The sequence below is a fragment of the Onychostoma macrolepis genome, chromosome 08 (genome assembly GCF_012432095.1).
Source record: "Onychostoma macrolepis isolate SWU-2019 chromosome 08, ASM1243209v1, whole genome shotgun sequence".
NCBI classification, from domain to species: domain Eukaryota; kingdom Metazoa; phylum Chordata; class Actinopteri; order Cypriniformes; family Cyprinidae; genus Onychostoma; species Onychostoma macrolepis.
In genome coordinates this window covers 18959050-18982499 of record NC_081162.1, presented here as the reverse complement: position 1 = coordinate 18982499, position 23450 = coordinate 18959050, and the positions used below count along the sequence as shown (strand labels likewise).

At 37.5% G+C, this 23450-nt stretch overlaps 1 protein-coding gene across 7 annotated transcripts in view; it reads right to left on the bottom strand.

Annotated features, from left to right (window-relative positions):
* sema6bb (sema domain, transmembrane domain (TM), and cytoplasmic domain, (semaphorin) 6Bb) overlaps window positions 1-23450 on the bottom strand; it is a 125286-nt gene that overhangs the window by 27761 nt on the left and 74075 nt on the right. For all 7 annotated transcript variants that reach the window (XM_058784517.1, XM_058784511.1, XM_058784510.1 and 4 more), the window contains 8 exons: window positions 16639-16737; window positions 14226-14316; window positions 13486-13605; window positions 12532-12620; window positions 11143-11360; window positions 1748-1879; window positions 1490-1639; window positions 1-114 (listed from right to left, as the gene is read on the bottom strand). The exon at window positions 1-114 is cut by the window's left edge and continues 66 nt beyond it. In XM_058784517.1, coding sequence (XP_058640500.1) covers window positions 1-114; window positions 1490-1639; window positions 1748-1879; window positions 11143-11360; window positions 12532-12620; window positions 13486-13605; window positions 14226-14316; window positions 16639-16737 — 1013 coding nt within the window. The remainder of the gene's footprint in view (window positions 115-1489; window positions 1640-1747; window positions 1880-11142; window positions 11361-12531; window positions 12621-13485; window positions 13606-14225; window positions 14317-16638; window positions 16738-23450) is intronic.

Sequence of the window (23450 nt, the reverse complement as noted above, 5' to 3'; positions counted from 1 at the left end):
TTGGGGGTGACGAGGAATTTAAGGATGGTCCCTCGGCTGGAACCCAGAAAGAGGATTGTCTGGTTGCCATAAGGACCAGCGTTTGTGTCTACCACCATTTTGTTGAGCTGGTATCTGAAAGCAACAGAAGACAACTTAATTAATTCTCAAATGAGGTATTAAATTGTAAACCAAAACCTCATGCCAAAATAACAAAATGCACAAATACGAAAAGCAATTTGCATTGACAAACTGGCATATCTTGAGGAAACAGCCAAAACTGCTCTACTAGAATGATTCAGCTCTCTAAAATAGGACGATCTCCAAGAGTGTTTGAAATGACACAAACAACTTGTCACTATAATCTTGTTGTGCCCTGTGGGATGCTGAGAAACCCCAGCTGCTGGAACCCCATAGTCTGAAGACTCAGATTGGACAGATACTAATGCTAGCAGATGTCACAGCCGGTCGGTCAAATGTTTAGCAAGGATTTAATGAAGAAAAGAATGACAGGGAGAAGTTAGCAGCTAAATTTAATGTGCATTATGTGTTCCTTTGCTTCAAGTTTTTTAAGAATCTGACTTCTGAAGCTTGGTTGAAGTTGGTTGTTTCTTGGTAGTCTAGAAGCACTAGTCAACTTTAGACCAATGACAAACCAGAAACCATCATGTCTTAAAGGCATGCTTTAGAGGGGTCATGAACTGAGAAATCAAAATTCCCTTGATTTTTTGACATATAAGAGGTCATTGTGCTATAAAAATATCCTGTAATTTTCAGAACTCAAAACTTTCTCGATTGTCTAAAAACGACTTATACTGAAGCCAATCAAAAATAGCAGCTTGTGGAATGTGCCACTCTATGATGTAATAGTGCGGCCAAACACCGCCTCCTCAGAAGATCAACGTGCTGCCTGTTTAGCTCCACCCACAGATTCGCTTATGTAGTATAAATAACGAGAGGCAAACACAGAAATTAAACTATAAAGATGGCTCCGAATACAACAGGATGCTGTGCAGTGCCAAGTTGTGGAAAAACACAGTCTAAAAGATGATGAAGATGAAGGGAACTAAAAGATGATGCTGTGCCCGCGATATTGAATCCGACAGTAATGCTGCAACACACAAGTGTGAGTAACTGTTCTTATTATGTGATCACTATTGCTTTGTCTGTTATTACAGATTGTTTGATATGTACTGAGTATTTATGCGTTTTTGACCTAAATCACAGCAGCTTCCATTTATGAAGAATGTTGGCTGTGAAACATACACAACTGTAAGCCAATCACAGCAGTGGGCATTTACATCCGAGTCTATAATCCGCCATGCCTATTCAAAAACAGGACAGAAAATAGCCTATTACTTCTAAATTATAATGTTTTTTGATGTTAAAATCTTGATAACATTATAAGGGGACCGCAGAGAACAGTACAAAGTAATAAGAAAAGGCCGTTCATGACCCTTGTAACAGTAGAGAAGCTGGTCTAGGACATCTGAGAGAAAGTTGTCCTCACCTGACCATGGTCCTAACAATCCATGGTCTCTGACCGAGTGATGGGACGGCTTCATCCATCAGTGGATGGGTCTTGACAAAAGTTAACATGTCATCAGGGAAAGAATTGGAGGAATTGAACTTGGAGCCTTGTACAGCACAACCACCCGGCCTGAGAAATTCACAAACACAGCACATTATTATAAACTTTTTCACTGCAGGTTGGCATTTGAGGACATAAAACAATCTCTAGAGTTATAAATGTCATTTCATTCAGTACCTCGGTTTGGGCACAACCTCATCTGGAACAGGTGTCCATATCGACTCGGGCGATTTCTGCTCTTTAAATCTTCCATCAAACACTCCGGCCAGCTGTTCCATGTCGAAAGCACACACTGCAGAGCCCGGAATACTGCAAAAATACAGCACAAATGTCCTTATTACCGATATCATCAGACCTGTTCTTTCTCCTTCTCTGAGCTGGAGGAGGCTTGCAACACAAAAAGGATTTCATTTAATCACAAACATGTCGAAAACACATCAGTTGACAGCCTTGAATAGATCTGGACAGTGGGTAGATGGACAGACATTTCAAGGCAAACAGAGCAGAGAATATTGTCCAGAGCTGTCACAGGAAACCTTGGGTGACTGCAAGCTCTTCCACTCACTGACCTTTTCCTCCCACAGAGGATCTATTCAAGAATGCAGCGGTACACAAATGCAACTGTGAGAAACATACTTGGGTTTCTCCAATAATAATACAAGTGGCACAATAGAAAACCACACGATGAGTCAGAATTCTTCATAAGGTGCCTTGTCCATAAACCATGGCCAAGACTCATGTATAGATGGTGTGCAAGGTCACACACACAAACACCATCAGGGTAACACACACGACACTAAAATGGCACAAAAACCGTTAACTAAATAAAATAAAATTGTCTATATAAAATATAGCGGTATGTGATGTGTCATGCAGGGAATGAAAAAATTCACTGATGCTCAAGAAGGCAACATGATGCATTAAGAGCCTGGGGGTGTAAAGTTTATCCATTGGATTAACAGTGTAAATTGCACTTGTTTGGTTTTCTGGGAAACCTAAATATCTTATGTGGTTCCTGAAGGGCAGTACTAAATGAAAAAATATGATCTTTAATCAAAATCCTGTTCAAAATGTCCAACCCCCTCAGCTCTTGATGCACTGTTTTCCTTCTTGAGCATCAGTCATTTTTTCACCTTTTGTAATAAGAGTTCCTCAATTGTCCTCAGTGTGAAAGATGGATGTCATAATCATACAGTCACTGTTGGAAAGGGTTCAAATGAAAATGATAGAAAACCAAAGAATGTGCAGAACCTGAAGGATTCTTCTGAAGTGGGTAGTGTAATTGCTCAGGGTAAACAGAGAATCTCACGAAAAATGTTGGGTTCTCCAAAGAACCTTTCAGTGAAAAGAAACAACCACTTTTTCTTAGTGTGCAGAACAATTTAATCATTTAAAAGAACTTTAGCACAATGGAAAGTTTCCATGGATGATTAAGGTTCTTCGTGGAACCACTGATACCAACAAAGAAGCTTTAGTTTTAGAGTGTGGAGGATTATTTGTAAACATCTGTTAAGTGAGAGCTTATTCAGGCCAGCACAAAAAATAAAAAATAAAAATAGCATGCAATCTCTTATTTTGTTAAAATTATTAACATCTTGCATAATCTGCAAGAGGTGTACGAGCAGAACTATTTGTTTTTTATGCATATTTTGTGAGTCCTAGACATATCTCGGTTTCTCCACACAGCATTTTTTGACGCAATATCTCAAAATTTGCATAAAAATATGTGGATAGAAACCTGGTTAGTAAGAGCACCTCTCTTTCCTCCTCCTGCGAAACAGAGCTTCAATCTCTGAACTGTCCTGAAGTGATTTGTCTCTGGAGAAGTGACAGCTTTCAGCACTTAAAGACTTTCTTAAGAGAGAACAGAGAGTCATGCAGGGTGAGTCAGTTCAGTTCTCGTTTACGCCCACTCTCTCTCTCTCTCTATTTCCTCCTCAGATTTCCTGGCACTGACATACTTTGTAAGTTCAAGCCACAGCTGTGTTCTGTTGCATCCTTGACACAGGTGAGTCGTTCACTCCCTCTGCATCACTCTCTTGAGCTCAATATCTCTCACAATCTTCTCAGTGCTAAAACTCAGATGCAGAACATCACCTTCTGCTTTGAAAACAAACTGCACACAGTAACTTTATGTTCCAGGATACTATGGGATCCAATAAATGACTCTGAGAGACTGGATGGCAGGTTAAGGTCCAGAAAGAGTGACACCCACACAAAGTCGCCCATGCTGATATGGGCTTTGTGGTCCATGTAGGCGTGCTTGAGTGTGGCTTGCTGGGTTTGGGAGGGAATTAATGTGAGAGTCTGTAAAGCTCAGGGGCAGAAGCAAGGATAAACAGCTGTCTCCAATAGCATTGTGGGACACATCTGTCACATGTCCACCGGTTTTACCCTGTAGTGGGTTTGTATGCGTGTGTGTGAAGCCGTAGGCCAGATAGCAGCTGAGAATGACCTTCTGATTGACAGTGCTGAAACTGTTCAGATTCAGCAGACACAGTGACAGGACTTAAACATAAGTCAGGCAATTTTCTGACAAGACCTCATTAGGCTCATATCAGCCTGATAATCAATGTCATCAGTCTGACACACTGCAGCCCCTCCAAAAGGCCTGACAGGTGAACAACTTGCAGCAGTGGCAGAAAACGAACCTAACTTATAACGTAACTTATACATCTTATGCGTTTCTTGTAAAATTTCTTTACATTAGGGACCACATTCACAGTTTTCCCTAAGGAGACTGCTAATTAGTGGCTTATGGATAGTAAGTAAAGTAGCGGTTGTAGTAGTTATGCTTAGGTATTAGGATTAAGGGATGTAAAATGCATAATAAGGCATTAATATGAGCTTTATAAGTATTAATAAACAGCCTATATGCTAGTAATATGCATGCTAATAAGCAACTAGTTTATAGTGAATAGTTCTAAAATGTTACCCTAAATTATTTCATACACAACACAAAAATGACTTTCTAAAACAAAGTTTCTGCTAAACTATTATTGTGCCTTACCTAATTTGTTTTTGTAGCATTTTATTATTAGTCCACGTACAGTGATGGTCAACTTTCTTACAGTTGTAATTCAGCTTTACATGAACATTTTCTACCCCCAAACATTAATGTAAATAATGAAATTAAATAACTGTTATAACTGGTTTACCAGAATACTGAGTAGCTCCTGGTTGTGACCTCAATATCATGAAGATTTCAGAATGACACATTTCAGAAGATTATTTTCCAAAAATTACTACATTTACTTGAAAAGCAACATTTCATAAGATATTAAGACTGACTGTATCTTGAATTTAGTTTTATTTAGTCTTACTGCATCAGCAGAATTTTAACTAATTTTTTACTTGTTTTAGGCAAGTGAAAATCTGAAATCTGACACTGCAGTATTACACTCATAATAAAGATCCTCTGAAAAAAGTCTTTATTTTTTATATGTTGCTTCTCAAGTAAATTTCTTTATCTTGATCTTTAGATATTGGAACTGGAAAATATAACAAAAATACTCACACAAGGTTGAGTAATGATGACGGAATTATCATTTTTGAGTGAACCATCAAACAAATTTGTACTATATGTGTGTCAAATTCAAAGATCAGTGAAGGCAATCTGATTGAATTACTGTGTGGTCTGCTACAGCTAAGCAGAAAAGTTGCTCTGTGTCTCTTTCTGTACATCACATCTTGGAGCTCTGTCAAAACACTTCTCTGCTGCTCATTCCTGTACTTCCTCTCCACCTTTATGAGCCCTCGCTGTCTCCACTCTCTTTTTACACGTCCCTCAGCTGCTTCAAACCTGAGCGTGTGCCTCTCCAGCAGATTCAGGCCTTCTTTTATTTTCCCTTCAGTCTGAACTCTGCATCCTCCTCCTGCATACACCACGATCCACTGAGAGGATGATCTCACCTGCAGCCTCTCATTTACAACAATCTCACCCCATCTCTCCTGCCCTGCTTGGAGCCTTGGCCCCACACCTCGAAGCGTCAGGAGCTCAAATGAGAAGCAAACACCTCTCTCCTGTTTGCTCTGTTTTTGTCAGAGTGAAACCTGTCTTTTGAAGAAAGAACTATTTTTCACTGTATATGTTTCTCGAGTTGAGATATGTAGTTCTTATGTGATTCAAATGTTCTTGACCAATAAACTGATCTGAAGAACCTAATATATATATATATATATATATATGTGTGTGTGTGTGTGTGTGTGTCTGTGTCTGTTTTTGTGACAAACGAGGACATAAATTTCTATAATGACAAGGGTATGACAGGTATTACAAGGAGAAGATGACTTTTCAGGATATTACCCCATGTCCCCACTTTTCAAATGCTTATAAATCACACAGAATGGAGTGTATTGAAAATCTGAAATAGCAGAAAGTTTCCTGTAAGGGTAGGGTTAGGTGTAGGGCAATAGCACATACAGTTTGTACAGTATAAAAACCATTACGCCTATGGGACGTCCCCACTTTTCACAAAAACGAACATGTGCGTGTGTGTATATAGGTTCTTCAGATCAGTTTATTGGTTTCTGGGTTCAAGCTTACCTCATATTTTGCGGCAATCTGACTTCTTTTTGCTTGGCAGATGATTAAAGATGAAAAACGCATATACCCTAATGTTCTAAAGTTTTGGGTAAGAAAGACACAATTGCAAAAACAGCAACAACACCTAGAAAAGCAAGCCCTGGAAAACATCCTCAACACCCTAGCACATGCTCTTGACTCAATGAGCTGTGGGGCTCATGTGGGCAATGCAAGTTCCTTCCTTTTCTTTCCAGTGATTTCTTTTCATCTACTACAGTCCATGTGCATAGGAAGTGAAAAAGGCCAAAAAAAAAAGAAAAGAAAAGATAACTACAGCAAAGTACAATGGAATGCAATAATGACTCATTTTTCTAGTCTTGGTTTCTGGAAGTATTGTTCCCATTCATTTTCTCCAAATGGATGTAAAAACATTCCTCAAACAGTTTCATGCCATGAACTAAACCAACCACCTCTGAAATGAATCGCAGCATTACAAACTTTGATTTGAAGCAAAAAAGGACACCACCCTTCAAAAGTTTGGTGTCAGTAATTGTTTTAAAAGAAATTAATACTTTTATTCAGCAAGGATGTATTAAATTGATCAAAACTGACAGTAAATACACTTGCACATATTTTAAACCCAAAAAAGCATCACAGTTCCACGGGAATATTAAGCATCACAACTGTTTTCAGTTTGTCAGAATGATTTCTGAAGGATCATGTGACACTAAAGACTGGAGTAACATCTTTGCCGTCGCAGGAATAAATTACATTAAAAAATATATTAAAATACAAAACAGTTATTTGAAACTGTAGTAATATTTTACAATATTACTGTTTTTACTGTATTTTTGAACAATTAAATGCAGCCTTGGTGAACATAAGCGACTTCTTTCAAAAACATTACAAAATCTTACCAACTCCAAACTTATAAAATGGTAGAACATATGAAAATCAGAACAGAAAGAAAAGTATAAGACTACAGGACATATAATGTCTTCCATAAAGGAACACATCCTATAAAGCATTACAAAAAATCCCTAAGCAATAGTAACCTATGACACCTAGTTTACCTTTTTCTGAAAAACTGAGCATGAATATTTAAAATAAGATTTAGAATTTAAATCTGCTCATGTATAAATAATCAGAATTCAAGAGAAACTGGCAAAATGTTCAAAATCCACAGAATAGCCCTGTTAACCACTTTCTATTCAGCATGAGTCACTGCTTTTTAAGACAGTCTGCACTTTATTACTCTCCTTCCCATAATACTTAGACCCATCTCAACCACATCCCAACATGCCCTTCACTCATTCCCATAGTCCTCCCCTGCTGCTGCGTCTGCCACGTACTAACCGGTCCCGGCAATTTGTCTGAGAGCTCTTTAACAGACCACACATCCTCACGGCAGGCTGGCGAAGCCCCCTGCGCTGTTTATAGAGGACTGCAGCTGCAGACGGGAATGCTTGTACAGCTGGACGCTCCCTGCCACTGCACTTTGGTGCTCCATCTCTAACTCAGCCTGCTGTGGATCCGTGCCCTCAGGATAAGAGTGCAGGAGATGAACCCTCACATATAAGAGTCAGTTTTTTTAACTCTCGTGAAGGAGAGGTGGGGGAAGATGTGGGCTATTATTGACCGCCTCATTCATTCGTCCTTGCGCGAATATCTCCCCCCCTCCACATTCATATACTCATCCTTTAGATTTTTTCCCCTTCTCCTCTCAACCCCCTCCAGAGCGGCCATTAGCAGACTGAGATGTTATTAGAGTTGGCATTTGCTGAGGTTTGGCCCCTGCTCTGACACAAATACACATTTGCATGCTGGGAGTCCTGCCCTTCCTCCATCATTCAGAGGGTGCTCTATTGCACTTCATTTGTCACACACACACACAGGTCTCATAAAAATATTACCCATCATGCACGCTCTTGCACACACTGTAGACATAGCTCACCCAGATATTAAATGAATTTTCAGCTGAGGAAGAATCTGAAATTTCAGTCATTAGTTACTCAAAAAAAAAAAAAATTTTGTAATTGTTTTTCATTTAGATTACATTTGTAGTCATTTAATATTAGTAAATGTTAATGTTAAACACTAATGGATACACTAAAACTGTAAATGATCAAGGCGGCATTTATTTAATAAAAATAAAGTAATGTGAAATTACCAATTTAATTTTTTTTTTTTTTTTTTTTTTAAATGTAGTTAGTTCCTTTGCTTTGAATTCTGAATTTTCAGCAGCCATTATTCCAGTCTTCAGTGTCACATGATCCTTCAAAAATCATTCTAATACGCTTATTTTGAGCATAATAATATGCATTATAATAATGTCATATTATCAATGGTGAAAAGAGTTGTGCTACTTAATTTTTGTTGAACCCAAGATAAATTGTTTAGGATTCTTTGATCAATAAAAAGTTAAATTAAACAACATTTAAATAGAAATCTTGTGTAACATTATAAATATCTTTACTATCAATTTGATCACTTTAATGCATTCTTGCTGAATTAAAGTCTTAAAGGGGTCATCGGATGCAAAATTCACTTTACAAGTTGTTTGAACATAAATGTGTGTTGGAAGTGTGTGTACACATCCATCCTATAATGATAAAAATACACCTAGTGTTTTTTTTTTTTTTTAAATCACTCTCAAATCAGGCTGTTCTGAGATTCTTGTCAGAATGACGTAGTTCTGTGCAGGCCGCTCCCATAATAGTTGATTGACAAGGCCGTCTTACTTTAGTGAGCTGAGAGCTGTCCGCCATTGGAGTCGACTCTGGTGCAGGGGAAGACAAGAATGTCTCCGATTGAGCGATTGAGGTGTTTTGTTGTTGGATGTAATAATAAACATAGCAGTCGTCATTTACACCCGACATCTGAGCCGCTGAAGACGCAGAGGATTAATGTTACTTTCATTTTTGAAGGGAATGTGCCGATCCCGATCTGCCTAAATGAGTCTATGTTCACGCGAATCATTTGTGATCCAGCTTCATCTACAGAAGAAGCGAGTATAAGGTTTTTTTTTTATGAATCTTTGCAAATCACCTTTCCTAATAATGTGCTAGTTACCCAGTTTCTCTGCTAAAGTAAACAGTACTGCTCGTCACCCCACGGAAGAGAGGGGCGGTGTCAGCAGAGCTCATTAGCATTTAAAGCAACATGGACTAGAATGGCTTGCTAAAAACAGAGCTGATTTTGGCATGGTAAAAAAGGTGTTTTTTACACTACCATTGAGAAATTTTAACTAAAGTACGTTATAGACTTTTCATTAAGACCCTAAACAATTGTATAAACTTGTGGAAAATGGGCATCTGTTGACCCCTTTAAATATTAAGTATTAATAAAAAATTTTTTTTTAAGAAATTAATATTTTTTAATGGTATTGTATACACACACAACCTTTATTATAACATTCATCGGTTATTGGCTATAAATGTAAATAGATTATTACTGGCTAATCATGTAAGAATTTTAATATCAGCATTAGAGTGTGTAAATGAAAGAATTTTCATATTTGGGTGAACTGTCCCTTTAAGCATTCACTCTCAGACCTCAATCACACACACTTTTAGGAGCGTGCATACAGGAACCATTTTCTCTCAATTCTCTGTTCTCTGTATTTCCTCTCATAAAAATGACTCTTTCAGCGTCTTCACTCCCCATCCTCTTGACAGCCCTCCCTCTTTTTGGGTTCTCGCATTCTTTTCTGTAATTATTTCCTGCAAACCCTGTCAAAACATGCACTTGCTCCCTGATCCCAAAAATATATGTTTTGTTGTTGCTTTCCTCTCTAAGTGTGACATCTTGGCGACAGCCTGTCAGCATGTGTACATCTACCCACATCAATTCCATTCCTCATTCATATATCAATCTCCATCTTCCCCTCCTTTTCTCTCACAGAGCCTCTCTACATGCCATTAAAACCTGCAATAATATTCCCTGCAGTGTTGCACCAGTGTTCTACATTCAGTGGTTTTTCACCCATAATCCCACAGGAGGACCTAAACCCAGAGCGATTGTACCCGTTTCCCAGCGCTCCGCTGTTGCCACCAGGCTGTGATATTTCCAGCTCAACTGTCTATCAATGAGGCTGCTAATGCACTATATTTGGGAGTTTATCTCCAGAGATTCATAGTCTACTTGGAATCTGGTGGTTCTTAGCCTTGTTTAGCCAGACTTGCAGTGTAAAGGTCTGCATTGCATTTATTTTGGCCAAGTGCTGCCCACTTCACCAGAAAGAGGTCACCTGATCTATACAGTACTGTATGTAAGTTTTTTTTTTGTTTTTTTTTGTAGAACAGGTTGGACTACTGTTCAAAAATTTGGGGTTGGTAGGATGTGTTTATGTTTTTGAGCATTAATGTCTCTTATGCTCACAAAGGCTGCCTTTATTTAATCAAAAATACAGTAAAATTTGAAATAACTGTTTTCTATTTTAATGTATTTTAAAATGCAAAGTATTCCTGTAGTGTTAAAGCTGAATTTTCAGCAGTCATTACTCCAGTCTTCAGTGTCACATGATCCTTCAAAAATCATTTTAATATGCTGATTTGGTGCTAATGAAAAATTTCCTATTATTATAAATGCTGAGAATAGTTATGATGCTTAAAACTTTTATGGAAGCCGTGATTTTTTATTTTTCACAGTTTTTGTATCAATGCAAATGTTACTTTTGATCAATTTAACACATCATTGATGAATAAAAGTATTTCTTTCTTTAAAAAAAAAAAAAAAAAACGTACTGACCCCAATCTTCTGAACCGTAGTGTAGGTATCTTTAAGTATATTTTGGTTTTCTATAGAAGAGCTCAATGCAGAAGCCTGGAAGCTTGCAAGCACAACTTTTCCTCAGTAGAAGAGTGATAAAAACCAGTGCACCCTGACTCCTGGAAACTGGAAGCCAGCCAATCAGAGAAAGCTAGTGATCTTAGCCAGTCCCTGCCATTTTTGTGTGCAATATGCATCGTGGGTGGTTCTTTTCTCGTTTCTCGACTGCTGCCGAGAACTGGATTCGTCAGCGCTTGCTTCTAAGACTGTGACCCACCTGTTGGAGGGTGTGGAGAAGACGGCGAGGATGATATCCCTGCCGTGCATGTGGATGATGGGACTGGTGGAATGCAGAAGGTTGAAGTAGAAGTGCGAGTCTCCTGGGATTGAGCAGTTCAGCCGAGCTTTCAGGAATGACGTCCACTGCTTTTCCAGCACACGCTGTGAACCACCTTGATCGGCTTTGCACACGCGTGCCACACGAGAGACAACCACCTAAGGTCAGAGAAAATGAATTTAACAGATATTAATTATGAATTTTAAGCATTTCGATAATACACACATCAAACAGTACAGAATCCTTTCCAAAAAAGCCCCAAATCTTTTAATCCTTGTGGATTTTAAGAAGATTTTGGAGAGTAGCTAGTCTGTGTAAAATGGGTAAGCTAATATAAATTCATTCATGAAAATGTCATCATTCCCTAAAACGGGTTCGCCTAGCGATTTCAGAGGAGCTGATTCCAAAGCATAGTGGGGTTTTTGTTCTCCTCGAGGTCCGGCGGTATAAAATGCTTGCGCAAGCACAATTCTGTTCTTGCAGAAGTCTTGCATTGCTAATTCTCACATAAAAGGAACCCTTGTTATTCTGTTGATGTGTTTTTCTCAGTTTTCAGTAAATGATATGACGGATGATATTTCAGTTGCCCTGAAAAACAACAACATAAAAAAAAACTTGTGTGTGTGCCTAAATTACACTCAAAACAGCTTTATAGGGCATGATTATTAAATAAAACATTCAACGCAAAAACAGGGAAAAGGTCATACCGCTGTCTGACTGGAAATACAGTAGTTAGTATTGACATTTGAATAATATTGCCAGACTGGACATACGGTAACACAATTTCAGATTACTCTCACCACTTGTTCCTGATCTATCCACCGCTGATCTCCCACAGGAAGATTTTACTCCTATTTTCTGGTTTGAAGCTCAGGAATTCTATATTTATATTCATCCATTTGGCAGATGTTTTCATCCAAAGTAACTTGCGTACCAAAGTATACATTTTATCATTTCTCAGGGAATCAAACCCAGGATCTTGATGTTATTAGCGTCATATTTAACATACAGTAAGAGTATAGAGCTACAAAATTAAATATTTTGAGCTCATACACTCTTAAAAATAAAGGTTCCAGAAGGGTTTCAATGCCATAGAACCACCATTTTGGGTTCCCCAAAGAACCTTTCTTTTTTTTCTTAGAAACTTTTGTGCCGTAAAAAAGTTCCATGGATGTCAGAGTTTCTTCATAGAGCCATATATGCCCATAAACAATCCCTGTTCCCATAATAGGAATAAAGCTGCCTTCTGAGTGCTGACTAACATTGTTTAGATCTCTTCTGAAACTCCAAAGGAGACCTGAGAATCAGGAGACTCTACCATTCTCTCACCTTCTCCAGGTAGTTGAATTCCATGGCCATCTCTCTGAAAAAGAAGTAGACATGCGGCCCCCATTCCACAGCACTCACGAAGTATGGCTCTGAAATAGACAGAGCAGGACCATTAGTACTTCCTGTTTAGGACACATTACTACTACTTCAAATCACATGAATTTCAGAAAGGCCAATCTGACTGAACTACAGAGTTGAACTACAGGCTGCTTTCCAATAAGGCCATTATCTAGTCAATGGACATTCAAACCAAAAGAAAGAAAAAAAAAGTGAGGGTGTTTGGGGACAGGAAGTGACCCAGGACAGCAGGGGGGAGAAAGTACAAAAGTTTGAGTCAGGACACAGATGTGCTTTCTGCTGCATCAGTGAGCGATCACATCAGAGCACCGACCACAGGAGCAAAGGAAGATGGGAAGAGGGGGTGCAGTCTGACATCAGGTTGACTGCTGACTCAAATGTGAATCCTCAGAAAGCCTTATCGACCCTGACACTAATGCTCTATTTCAAAACCAATCCCAGAATGCATCATGACAACCTCGGTGAAAAAAAAAATCCAAGTTGGAGGATGACGCGAGAGAAATGTGTATATATTTTGTTTATAATAACCATTTAAAATGTCATTGTTTGTCATTTACAAATCTATTTGTATTGGTATTAATTATATAAACAGATACATACATATAAATAATACACGTTCCATATTGGTTAAGATGCTGTCTTAGTAGGCAGTTGCCTATTTAGACAGTATGTACCAAGGCAGCTCACTGGGTTTTGGAACACTAAAGTCATGTGAGTGTAAACAAATGCTTTTTAACAATGGCCATGGCACACATTAATACACTTAACTCTCTCTCACATGCATTTTACATACACAAACAGCATTAATATTACATCCACGTGCTGACTCTGCATAGCTTCCCCTTCCTGTCAACTAATGTTTGACGTCTTTATTACCTCGAAACCATTTGGAGTCGTGTTTCACCGTTCGCAGAGCAGGATTGTCCCCCAGACTCCTGTAGATCACAGCATCGATGGCCAGAAAATCAGTCACTGTGGCAGTGTAAAGATTCCCCTCTGAAAAAAACAAACAAGCACACAAACAAACTCTCTATAATAATGTGTAGAGATGGTATATGATATATAATAGAAAATACAGTATATATGTAAACCACAAAATATTATTTCATTTGATTTTTGGAATGAAGACCCCTTTCCCATCTAACATTTACTCCCCTGTGTGTAGAGTTTTCACTTTCATACATCTGAGTTATGCACATTAGTTGGTAAATTGGTTAAAACAACAGTTATTTTTAGCGGTTTAGCTTCTTTGCCTCCTCTGATGGATCAGCACTGCCTTACAAACTAAAAATATGATCTCAATATACTTTCGTTGGTGTAATGCATCTTCATATATTAAAAAAATATTTCATTTCCTTTAGGTTCGTCCAAGCAGGAAGCAGTAAAGCCGTAATGCTGTGCAGGGAACATGCTGGACAGCATATGTGCATGATTAGAGTGAGAGATGCACATAAATATTGTTCACAGACTGGCATGTAATTAAGTTAAAGAATAACAACAGGGACATCAGCTTTTCCGTGCTGCTGTGCATCTATATTTAGTCCTGTAATATGCAGGGACAGTTTGCAGTAAGGTTCAATGGAAAAGAAAAACAAAAGACGATGGTGGAGTCTCACCAGCAAACAGGGCCACGTTGGCATGTTTTGGGTCATATGGGCATCTAGCCATCCCACTGACAGTTTCCCCCACCATCTCAAGAGTGTCTCCCTGTACACACACACACACACACACACAAAGAGAAAACACGTTCAATATTTAGAGAAAAATGTAATTAGCAAAAATACTGAAAGGAGGTGAAAAACTGACTCTAGCAAAATAAATGTTTCTCTCAAATGTACAGTTTGCTAAAAGCAGAAAGAGAAAAATATGAGAAGCATAGGAATAACAGAAGTGGAGCTATAACATATGCACAAAAGTTAATTTCAAAAACATCCACAGGCAATTTATAGCACAATTACAGTTCAAGCTGAAAATTATTCTCAGGCCATTAAAACTAACTATAAATAAAGCTGTGCGCTCTCCCTCTTTCTGTCCCTACCATACTATTCTGTCTCTAGAGAGCCTCTTAAACTCTTGACAGGTGTAATGTTGCATTACAGGTGTGCGATAATTCTTTTCATTTGCTCAGATCTGTAATAGTGTGTTTCAGAGCTGACAGGTTGAGTTTGTTCGTGTCCTCAAGACTTTTTCATACACAAACTTTTATCTTTCTAATTCCCTTGATGCAAATAGCAGCAGGTGCTTGTCAAGTGTGGGGAAGCACAGATGTCACTTATGGAAATTTTTATTGTACTGCTTTATTTTAATGTCTGTAATTTTGCTCGTATAAGCCGTTTGGTGAACAATGAAATTACTAGGTAAACTAATTTCGTACGAAAACCTTCAAGAAGGCTGCATTTATCTTATAAAAAATAAAGTAAAAACAGTTACATTTACAATTTAAAATAGCCGTTTTCTATTTAAATATATTACTCTAGTCTTTAGTGTCACATGAACCTTCAAATTTCGGTAAACAATACGGTTCATTCGTTAACATTAGTTAACATGAACTAAGAATGCGATACTTAACGATACTTCCACAGCATTTATTAATCTTAGTTCATGTTAATTTCAGCATTTACTAATGCATTATTAAAATCACAAGTTGCATTTGTTAACATTAGTTAATGCATTATGAACTACCTACGAACGACCGTATTTTGATTAAATAACATTAACAAAGATGAATAAATAGTGTAATAAATGTATTGATCATTGTTCATTTTAGTTAATACATTAACTAATGTTAACAAATGACAACTTATTGTAAAGTCTTACCCAAATTTCTTATTATTATCAATGTTAAAAACAGTTCTTAATATTTTTAAGGAAACGGTGATATCAAAAAAATAAAAATAAAAATGTTAAGGATTGTTCAATTTTTTTGATACAAGGCATTTATCTAAAATAGAAATCTTTTGTAACATTTTAAAATGTATTTACTGTCGCTTTTGATTGATTTAATGCTAATTTAATGCTGAATAAAAATGACATCTTCCTTAAAAAAATTCTCAGACCCCAAACTTTTGAACAGTAGCATATACAATATATGTATTATATTATTATATTATATTATATTATATTATATTATATTAAGATATATTATATTATGTGTGTGTTTCTTCATATGTGCACTTCTCAACCTGAAAGAGGCAGGTTGCAATCCGGCAGAGCGGATGATTAGTAATTATATGTTTTTCTTCTTTATCCAGCAGGTATATCATTAGCGTGATTGGTTGAGAAGGAGCAGATCTGATATGCGAGGCAAGCGCAGCAGAGCTCAGGTGCGGCATTTATGGATGTGGTATTCAAGTTGATGCCGCAGGTGGACTAGCAACTAAGACTCTGCATTAATGTGACTCACGTACGCTGGGGGCGACAGAGTCACTGGCCAGATGGATGGAAGGCAACACACACACAAACACACTCATACTCAGAGTCTTGGAATCAAACAACGTGCCCGTTGAGTGGCATTACCATTCTTTTCGAATAAACAACCACGCACGGAAAACTGCATCTAGACTGATTAATGACAGCTCTCTGCTCTTGAGGTCATCAGAAACAGCTTGGTGCTTTTGGGCATATTGACGGCCAGGCAGGTGGAAATACAGAATATAAACAAACGGCAGGGGAGATTCTTTCTGCTTGGGGGTTTTGAACAGATTCCCATCCGGGTCAGAAATGCGTAGTGACCCAATGAAGCCAGAGTCATTTAGAACGACGCTGCAAGCACTGCTCTGAAATGTGCTGTGAAGCTTTGAAGCAAAAAAAAAAAAAAGCAGCTCGGGAGAACGAAATAAAATATGTGTGAGAAATGTAATGGGCTGAAGAGAATAAATAAAGTATGAAAAAATGTAATGAGAAAATACAGACCCCAAAAACATTGCCAAAACATTGGGGAAATCAAAGACTAGAGGGTGTGGTGATTTTCCGAAATGTGTTTTTCTGTGCATGTGAAATGCAAGTGTGTTTCAAGCATTCAGTACTCACTGTATAATTGGCACATAACGGATTGAAGGCGTTGGTTCCACAGATAAACAATCCGCCCTGCCGGCTGAGCAGAACCTTCATGTAGTTACGGCACTCGTCCTAAAAGACAACATCGTGAGAAAAAGAAGAAAGTCATTTGTCTCCTAAATCAAACTCATGAACTCTTCTCTCTTAGAATGACATCACATTTCTCAGCACTTTCAATTTTATTCCAAGGATTGTTTGCATCTGTACAAACAATTCACTTGGCAAACCAGAGGCACGCCACAGTGAGTCATTCGGCTAAACCTCGGTTCAATTGAACGCACATGTTTGAGCCCTGCACCTGTGAAGGGCTTTAAGAGATGTGAAATAGAGACGGCTTATGTCATGCCTCCCCATGTGCCACCCCCCACCAGCGCACCCCGCGTGTGCCCGCCAGTGTGGCACCATTTGATGGGCAGCAACCTGTGGGTAATGGAGCTACATGATCACAGCAATCTGCTATCGGATGAAGAGAGAGAGAGAGAGAGAGTGTGAGGACATGTGGAAGGAGCCGGAGGGGGAGAAGTGGGTGTGAGTGTTATTCCAGATGCTCAGGTCCTCACAGGGTTCTTGTTTTTCAGTGGAGAGGTGAGGAGACAGAGAAAAAGTTTGTGAGAGAAATCATTACTAATAACTTATTTTCTTATTTTTTATTTATTTAATTGAATTATATAAATTAAAAGTTTCGCATTTTACAATTTATTATTAGTTGTTTAAAAAAATAATAATTAAATGGCTCGTTTTTTTATTTGCAATTTGTGACCCTGCCTGTGAAAACCAGGCTAAAGTCTAAAAATCTAATTCTGAGATAACAAGCCTCAAATTTTGATTTCACCTATTAATTTCATTATCATTTCAATTTTTAACATGGTCTTATTCAGTCAGTGTTAAAGATATCAAGTTTGTAGTTTCACAGAACGTTCTGTACATTACGTAGGACGATTTTATGTAGTAAGCTGGGTTTTCACAGGCAGGGTCACATTTTATTTATCATTTATTTAAATTATCTTATTGCTTTAGCAATACCAATGTCGTGCCAGTACAGAATAAGAATGAGCGAAAGGTGAGAGATAAAGAACATAGAATCTCCTAAAATTGTGACTGGCGATAGATCAGGAAGTAACAGTTTAACAGCTGATAACAGCACATTAAATCACATATATATGTCAGCCAACAATGCATTGCTATGAGCGTGACTGGCCTGTTTATGTGCATCTCTGTAAGACAGATGCTTTTCTTATCGTGACGGGATTGTGTGTAGGTGGTGGGGGTGTTGTGATGCAGATGTATCCTGTGTGTGTGTGTATTTACGTGTTTGAGTCTCAGTAGGAGCCCGGTGCACATAAACCCCATAACTCTACTCATAAAACTGATTCGGCAATTCCTTCAAGAGTCCAAACACTTGGCACAGCTCCTGGTCTGCAAAGCGATAAAGCACATCCCCCAGATAAACAACAACGGCCTTCTCATCCTCCTCGAGCCCTTCAATCACCATCACCTGCTCTTTCCATTTTCATCCCCTCATTTCATATTTTCAAAAGAGGCCTGATTCATTTACACACTATTCATTAGTCCATTAGGGGTCTCTAGTGTTGGACGTCCTCTGTACCATCAACTGCCCTCTCCTCGGTGTTTCACAATGGCCTTCTTTCTTCATCCCTTTATTTTTCATCTCCTGCTACCAGTCCAATTATCCCCTTATCCTTCCTCTGTGTCCTCCTTTAATCCACCCGTTCCACTCCCGCAGCATTTCTCTTCCAGACTGTTCTTGTCTCTGCTTTTTCAATTTTTAGTAATTTATTGGCATAATTGTTGCCAAAGCATCAAAACGCACATAAACACAAAAGCAGTTGCTGGAAAAAATGTAGATACTAGCAATGGTAATAAAATAACCCTGAACAATAAGGAGTATAAAATAAAATGGTAACACTTTACTTTCACTATAAACTAGTTGCTTATTAGCATGCATATTAGTAGCATATTGGCTGTTTATTAATACTTCTACACTGTAAAAAAAAAAAGTTGTTTCAACTTAAAATAATTTGTTACCCCGCTGACTTAAAATGTTTAGTTTATTCATCTAAAATATTCCAGTTGTCCCTTAAATTAACATTGAGTAACTTAAAATTTCAAGTTGACTAAACTAAAAATTTTAAGTCAGCGGGGTAACAAATTATTTTAAGTTGAAACTTAAAGTTGAGATTCTCAAATTTTTGTTGTATAAACTTAAAACGACAAGTTGAGAAAACTCTGCTGAAGCTGGTTACCTTAAAATTTTAAGTTGACTCAACTTTTTTTTTTTTTTACAGTGTAGGTATTGTGCTGAAAGGTGCACGCATTCTGTTTATCATTATTTACAGGCCTCCAAAATACTCTCCAGCCTTTGTAGAAGAATTCACAGAACTGATGATCAATGATTTCCTCAGAGTTTGACTGTTTGCTATTGCAGGGAATTTTAATATCCACATAGATAATTCAGAAATCAAAACTACAAAAGAAATTATAACCGTTTTAAACCCTTTTGACCTGATTCAGCATGTGCATGGACCCACACACAAATCGCGGACACACTCTAGATTTACTCATCAGTAGAGGTCTAAACATTTCATCCATTGTTTTTAAGGATGTAGCACTATCTGATCACTTCTGTATTTTCTTTGATATATTGATCTCTGTTACCACTGAATCTAGATCTGTCTCTGTCAGAAAGAGATGCATTAACGAGAACACTAGTGCGCTATTTACAAAGGCAATATCTTTAACACCAAGCATTTCTGCAGACTCTGTTGATCTTCTCTTGAAATCTGAGCATATCACACCAGTCCTCAGCTCCTTACGCTGGCTTCCAGTTACATTTAGGATTGATTTTAAAGTACTTTTACTTGTTTATAAATCACTCAATGGCCTAGGACCTAAATACATTGCAGATATACTCACTGAATATAAACCTAACAGACCACTCATATCATTAGGATCGAGTCAGTTAGAAATACTAAGGGTTTACACAAAACAAGGGGAGTCCGCTTTTAGCTATTATGCCGCCCGCAGTTGGAACCAGCTTCCAGAAGAGATCAGATGTGCTAAAACATTAGCCACATTTAAATCCAGACTCAAAACTCATCTGTTTAGTCAGCACTGTGCTACGTCCGAACTAATTGCACTGTATTTTATGTATAATCATTTTCTATTCTTAACTGTTTTAAATACATTTTAATTCCTTGTTTTTATTGTTGTGATTTTTTTTTTTTTATGACTATTTCACTTCTTTTTAAGTAAAGCACTTTGAATTACCACTGTGTATGAAATGTGCTATATAAATAAACTTGCCCTGCCTTAGTTAATAGTGAGAATTGGACTAAAATAATAATAATAATAATAATAATAATTGCTGGCAAAGCATCAATATAAATAAAATAATTGCTGGCAAAGCATCAATATTTGTAATACAAGTTTGTAATAAAATAAGCATGTATAATATACGATATGAATTACAATAAAATAATAAAAGTTTGTGCAGCACAAAAATGAATTTTGCTGCAACAAAATGCATAAATGTCTTCCCAAGTAACATGCATTTGGTCTTTTCTGCTAAGCTGGAAGTAGTATGAGGTTTGAGAGGTTTTTAGTGATTCTGCAAACTTGTCACAGTGAAGGAAGTGAAGGTCTTTGTCTCCATTTCAAGTCAATGAAAAAATGTCTTCTCTTTTCCTTGTCTTTCTACCCTGTACCTGTATGTCATATTTATTCAGCTTGCAGGGCCTTGACTATCACTGCAGATTCTCACTGTTGGTGTCAAGTACTAAATTATTTATACCGGGTCCCAGATACATTTACCACCCAGGCTTGTGTGTGAGAGAGCCTTAGTCAAAGGGCGTTACCTTCTGGCAGATGTTTTGTCTAACAGATGCTGAGCTGAACAAGTGAATTCCTCCCTGGCCTCTCTCTTTCTCTCTGGTGAATCTCTAGACATGACATCCACACCAACACCGCACATCTGCACACAGTACTCTCTACATTCCTGGATCACTGATATCTTTATATCAAAATGAATTCCTTCCAAATGCAGGCCAACATTAATACCATAAACCATCCACAGACCCACAGTACCTCATAATGTGTCCAAAACCACATATCAACTTGAGATAAAAGCTCGAAAACATTTTCAACTGCCAGTGTTTATTTAGTATTATTTATATATTATTACAATATTTATGAATAAGTTCAGTTTTCATTTAGTTAAGTTTTAGTAACATTATGTGTTATGTGCTTTTTATTAATTGTACTTCAGTTTTAGTTTAGTAATTCAAGTTAAAGTTTAATTTCAGTTACAAAAGGCAAATATTTTTCTAGATTTAGTTAACAAAAACACTGTCAAATGCAACAAGCAATGAACGGAACATAATAATGATTGCTTGGTTTCTATTTTTGCCATCACTGCTCATTTGAATAACAGAGCACTGCTCAATTTTGTGTCACCGATGATTGCTTAAAATGAAGGACTTCAGGTTGGTTTGTCACTCCAAAATGCTTTTAACATGAACAACGCATTAGAGTTATACAGCATGGCCAATTGACTGGATACTGCATAATTCTGCACATCTTTATCACCTGCGAGAGTAACTCATCTCCCGCGTGTCCACTTAAACACTTCAGACACTGTTCCTCATAATAAAAGGGTCATATTTACAATAAGCAAAGCTAACTCTCAGAAGTTTCCATTACATGCTCAACTGAGTCTGTTTTTTTCCAACCATGAGAGCAGCGAGAATACTGCAGAGCTTTGACAAGGAAAGAGCACAAGAAAGTTGGCAGGGACCTCTTTTTCCCTTTCTGTCTCTATCTTTCCCGTGGCAAAATTGTCATCTGTAGAATTCTCTTTGTAATTGCAGAGACAGCAGCCTCGGTCAGACAGGGACCACATTAACAGCAGGGGCTAAATTAGTGCAAATCTGCCAGAGAACAGAGTATGGTGTTGTGTTCGTGGTTGTGTAGGATGTGTACTTTAGCTAGCAAAGGGATAGACTAGGAAATGAAGAAAGAGATGGACAAAAGTGGGGAGAAAACGATTGAAGTTGTGTGTGTGTGAGAGAGGGATTGTGTGTGTTTGTGTTTTTGCTCTAGGGCTAATCTACGCCCCCTCACACACTTTGACGCTGATGGCTGGTGAACACACCATGGGCTAACATCAACATTGAGAGCAGGCTAACTAAAGCAATCATGGAGCTTAAGGCTTCAAAAGTGTGAGTGAGAGTCTGAGTGTACTCAGGACTGGGGAACGAAATGTGCCCTAAAAGTGTGTTAAATGTGCAAAATAGATCTGTCAGGGCACAAACCCAAATTAACATGACAAAAACATAAGACCAAACAGCAACAAACGGACTGCTTACAGACAAAGCAAAGTAAGATGTGATTAGCTAGTGAATCTCACTTGGATTCAGAATCCAGCTGTTCTTTAATTTAGATTCAGAATTCATTTCTATTCACGTTTATTTATAGTGTAGATTCAGAGTTCATATGCAGCTTGGATCCTTTAGATTCAGAATTCAGATTCACAGTGGTTCATTTATATTGAGAATATACAAATGCAACAAATTCAACTGTCTGAGAATTCAAATTCAAAATTTGGGTTTAGAATGGTTGACCTGAGGATGGAACTCACTACATGAGTTAAAATATAAGCAGTTTTTAAACTCTAGGCAAAGTAGGCATCTTACACTTGCCAACTTTGTAAATATTTACAGCGAAAAAACTAGGCATCATACACTTGCTGACTGAAGATCACAACAACAAATTCACATAGAAACACTGCTAGGAGATGCATGACAAATGAAAACAATGTGTTCTAAAACTGGCTCAAAATATCAAACGTTTTGATATCCTCCAACTGGATGGAATTATAGAATAATAAATAAATGATAGAATAATAGAATTATAAATAAAATCCGAGTCTGCACATCATACACTTTGCATACAGTGTGAAAATCCAGGTTCAGAATACTTCCCTATAGGGTTCAGAATATATATTGTAAATGGTTTCAAGTGATTTTCTTTACACAAACAGAATGTTTACTATTTTTTCTACATTTAGATACAGAATTCATATTCAGTTTGGATCTGCTAATTTACATTAAGAATACACTAATTCAATTTCAACTGAAAATCCAAAATCAGAACAATATCTACTGTATATTGTAAAAGGTTATTTAAGATTCAGAAATTCTGAATGCTTTTTTACACATACACAGTGTGTATGTTCTATATTCTTTTTAAAATTATATTCAATTTTGGATTTAGAATTCAGATTCAGAGTGATTATTTTACATATACACAGAATATATTGTATACATTTAAAGTGTTTCACTTTGGTTCTTTGTAGCTTCTCGATTCAGATTGGTTCTTAAATATTAAGTACATCCATGCAGGTGTGTGTAATTGGAAGTGCAGTGAGCTGCATCAGCACATTATCGGTGAAACAATCTGTCTAAGTGCTGTCAATCATAATGTGTCTAGAATTGGCAAAGAATTTCTTTTCTGTATGCACTGGCTGCACTCCAGTTGCTTTGCATTAAACCAAGTCCCTGTGTGTGTGTGTGTGTGTGTGTGTGTGTGTGTGTGTATATATATATATATATATATATATATATATATATATGAACCTAGTTGCTTTTGACACTTGCAGCGAGAGAAGAGACCGCTTCTGCATTCATTGGAGATTCAAAATGGCCTCCTGCAGATCCAGATGAAAGGGGAAGAGATGTGGAGATTGAATTTCCCTCCCAATTACAGCC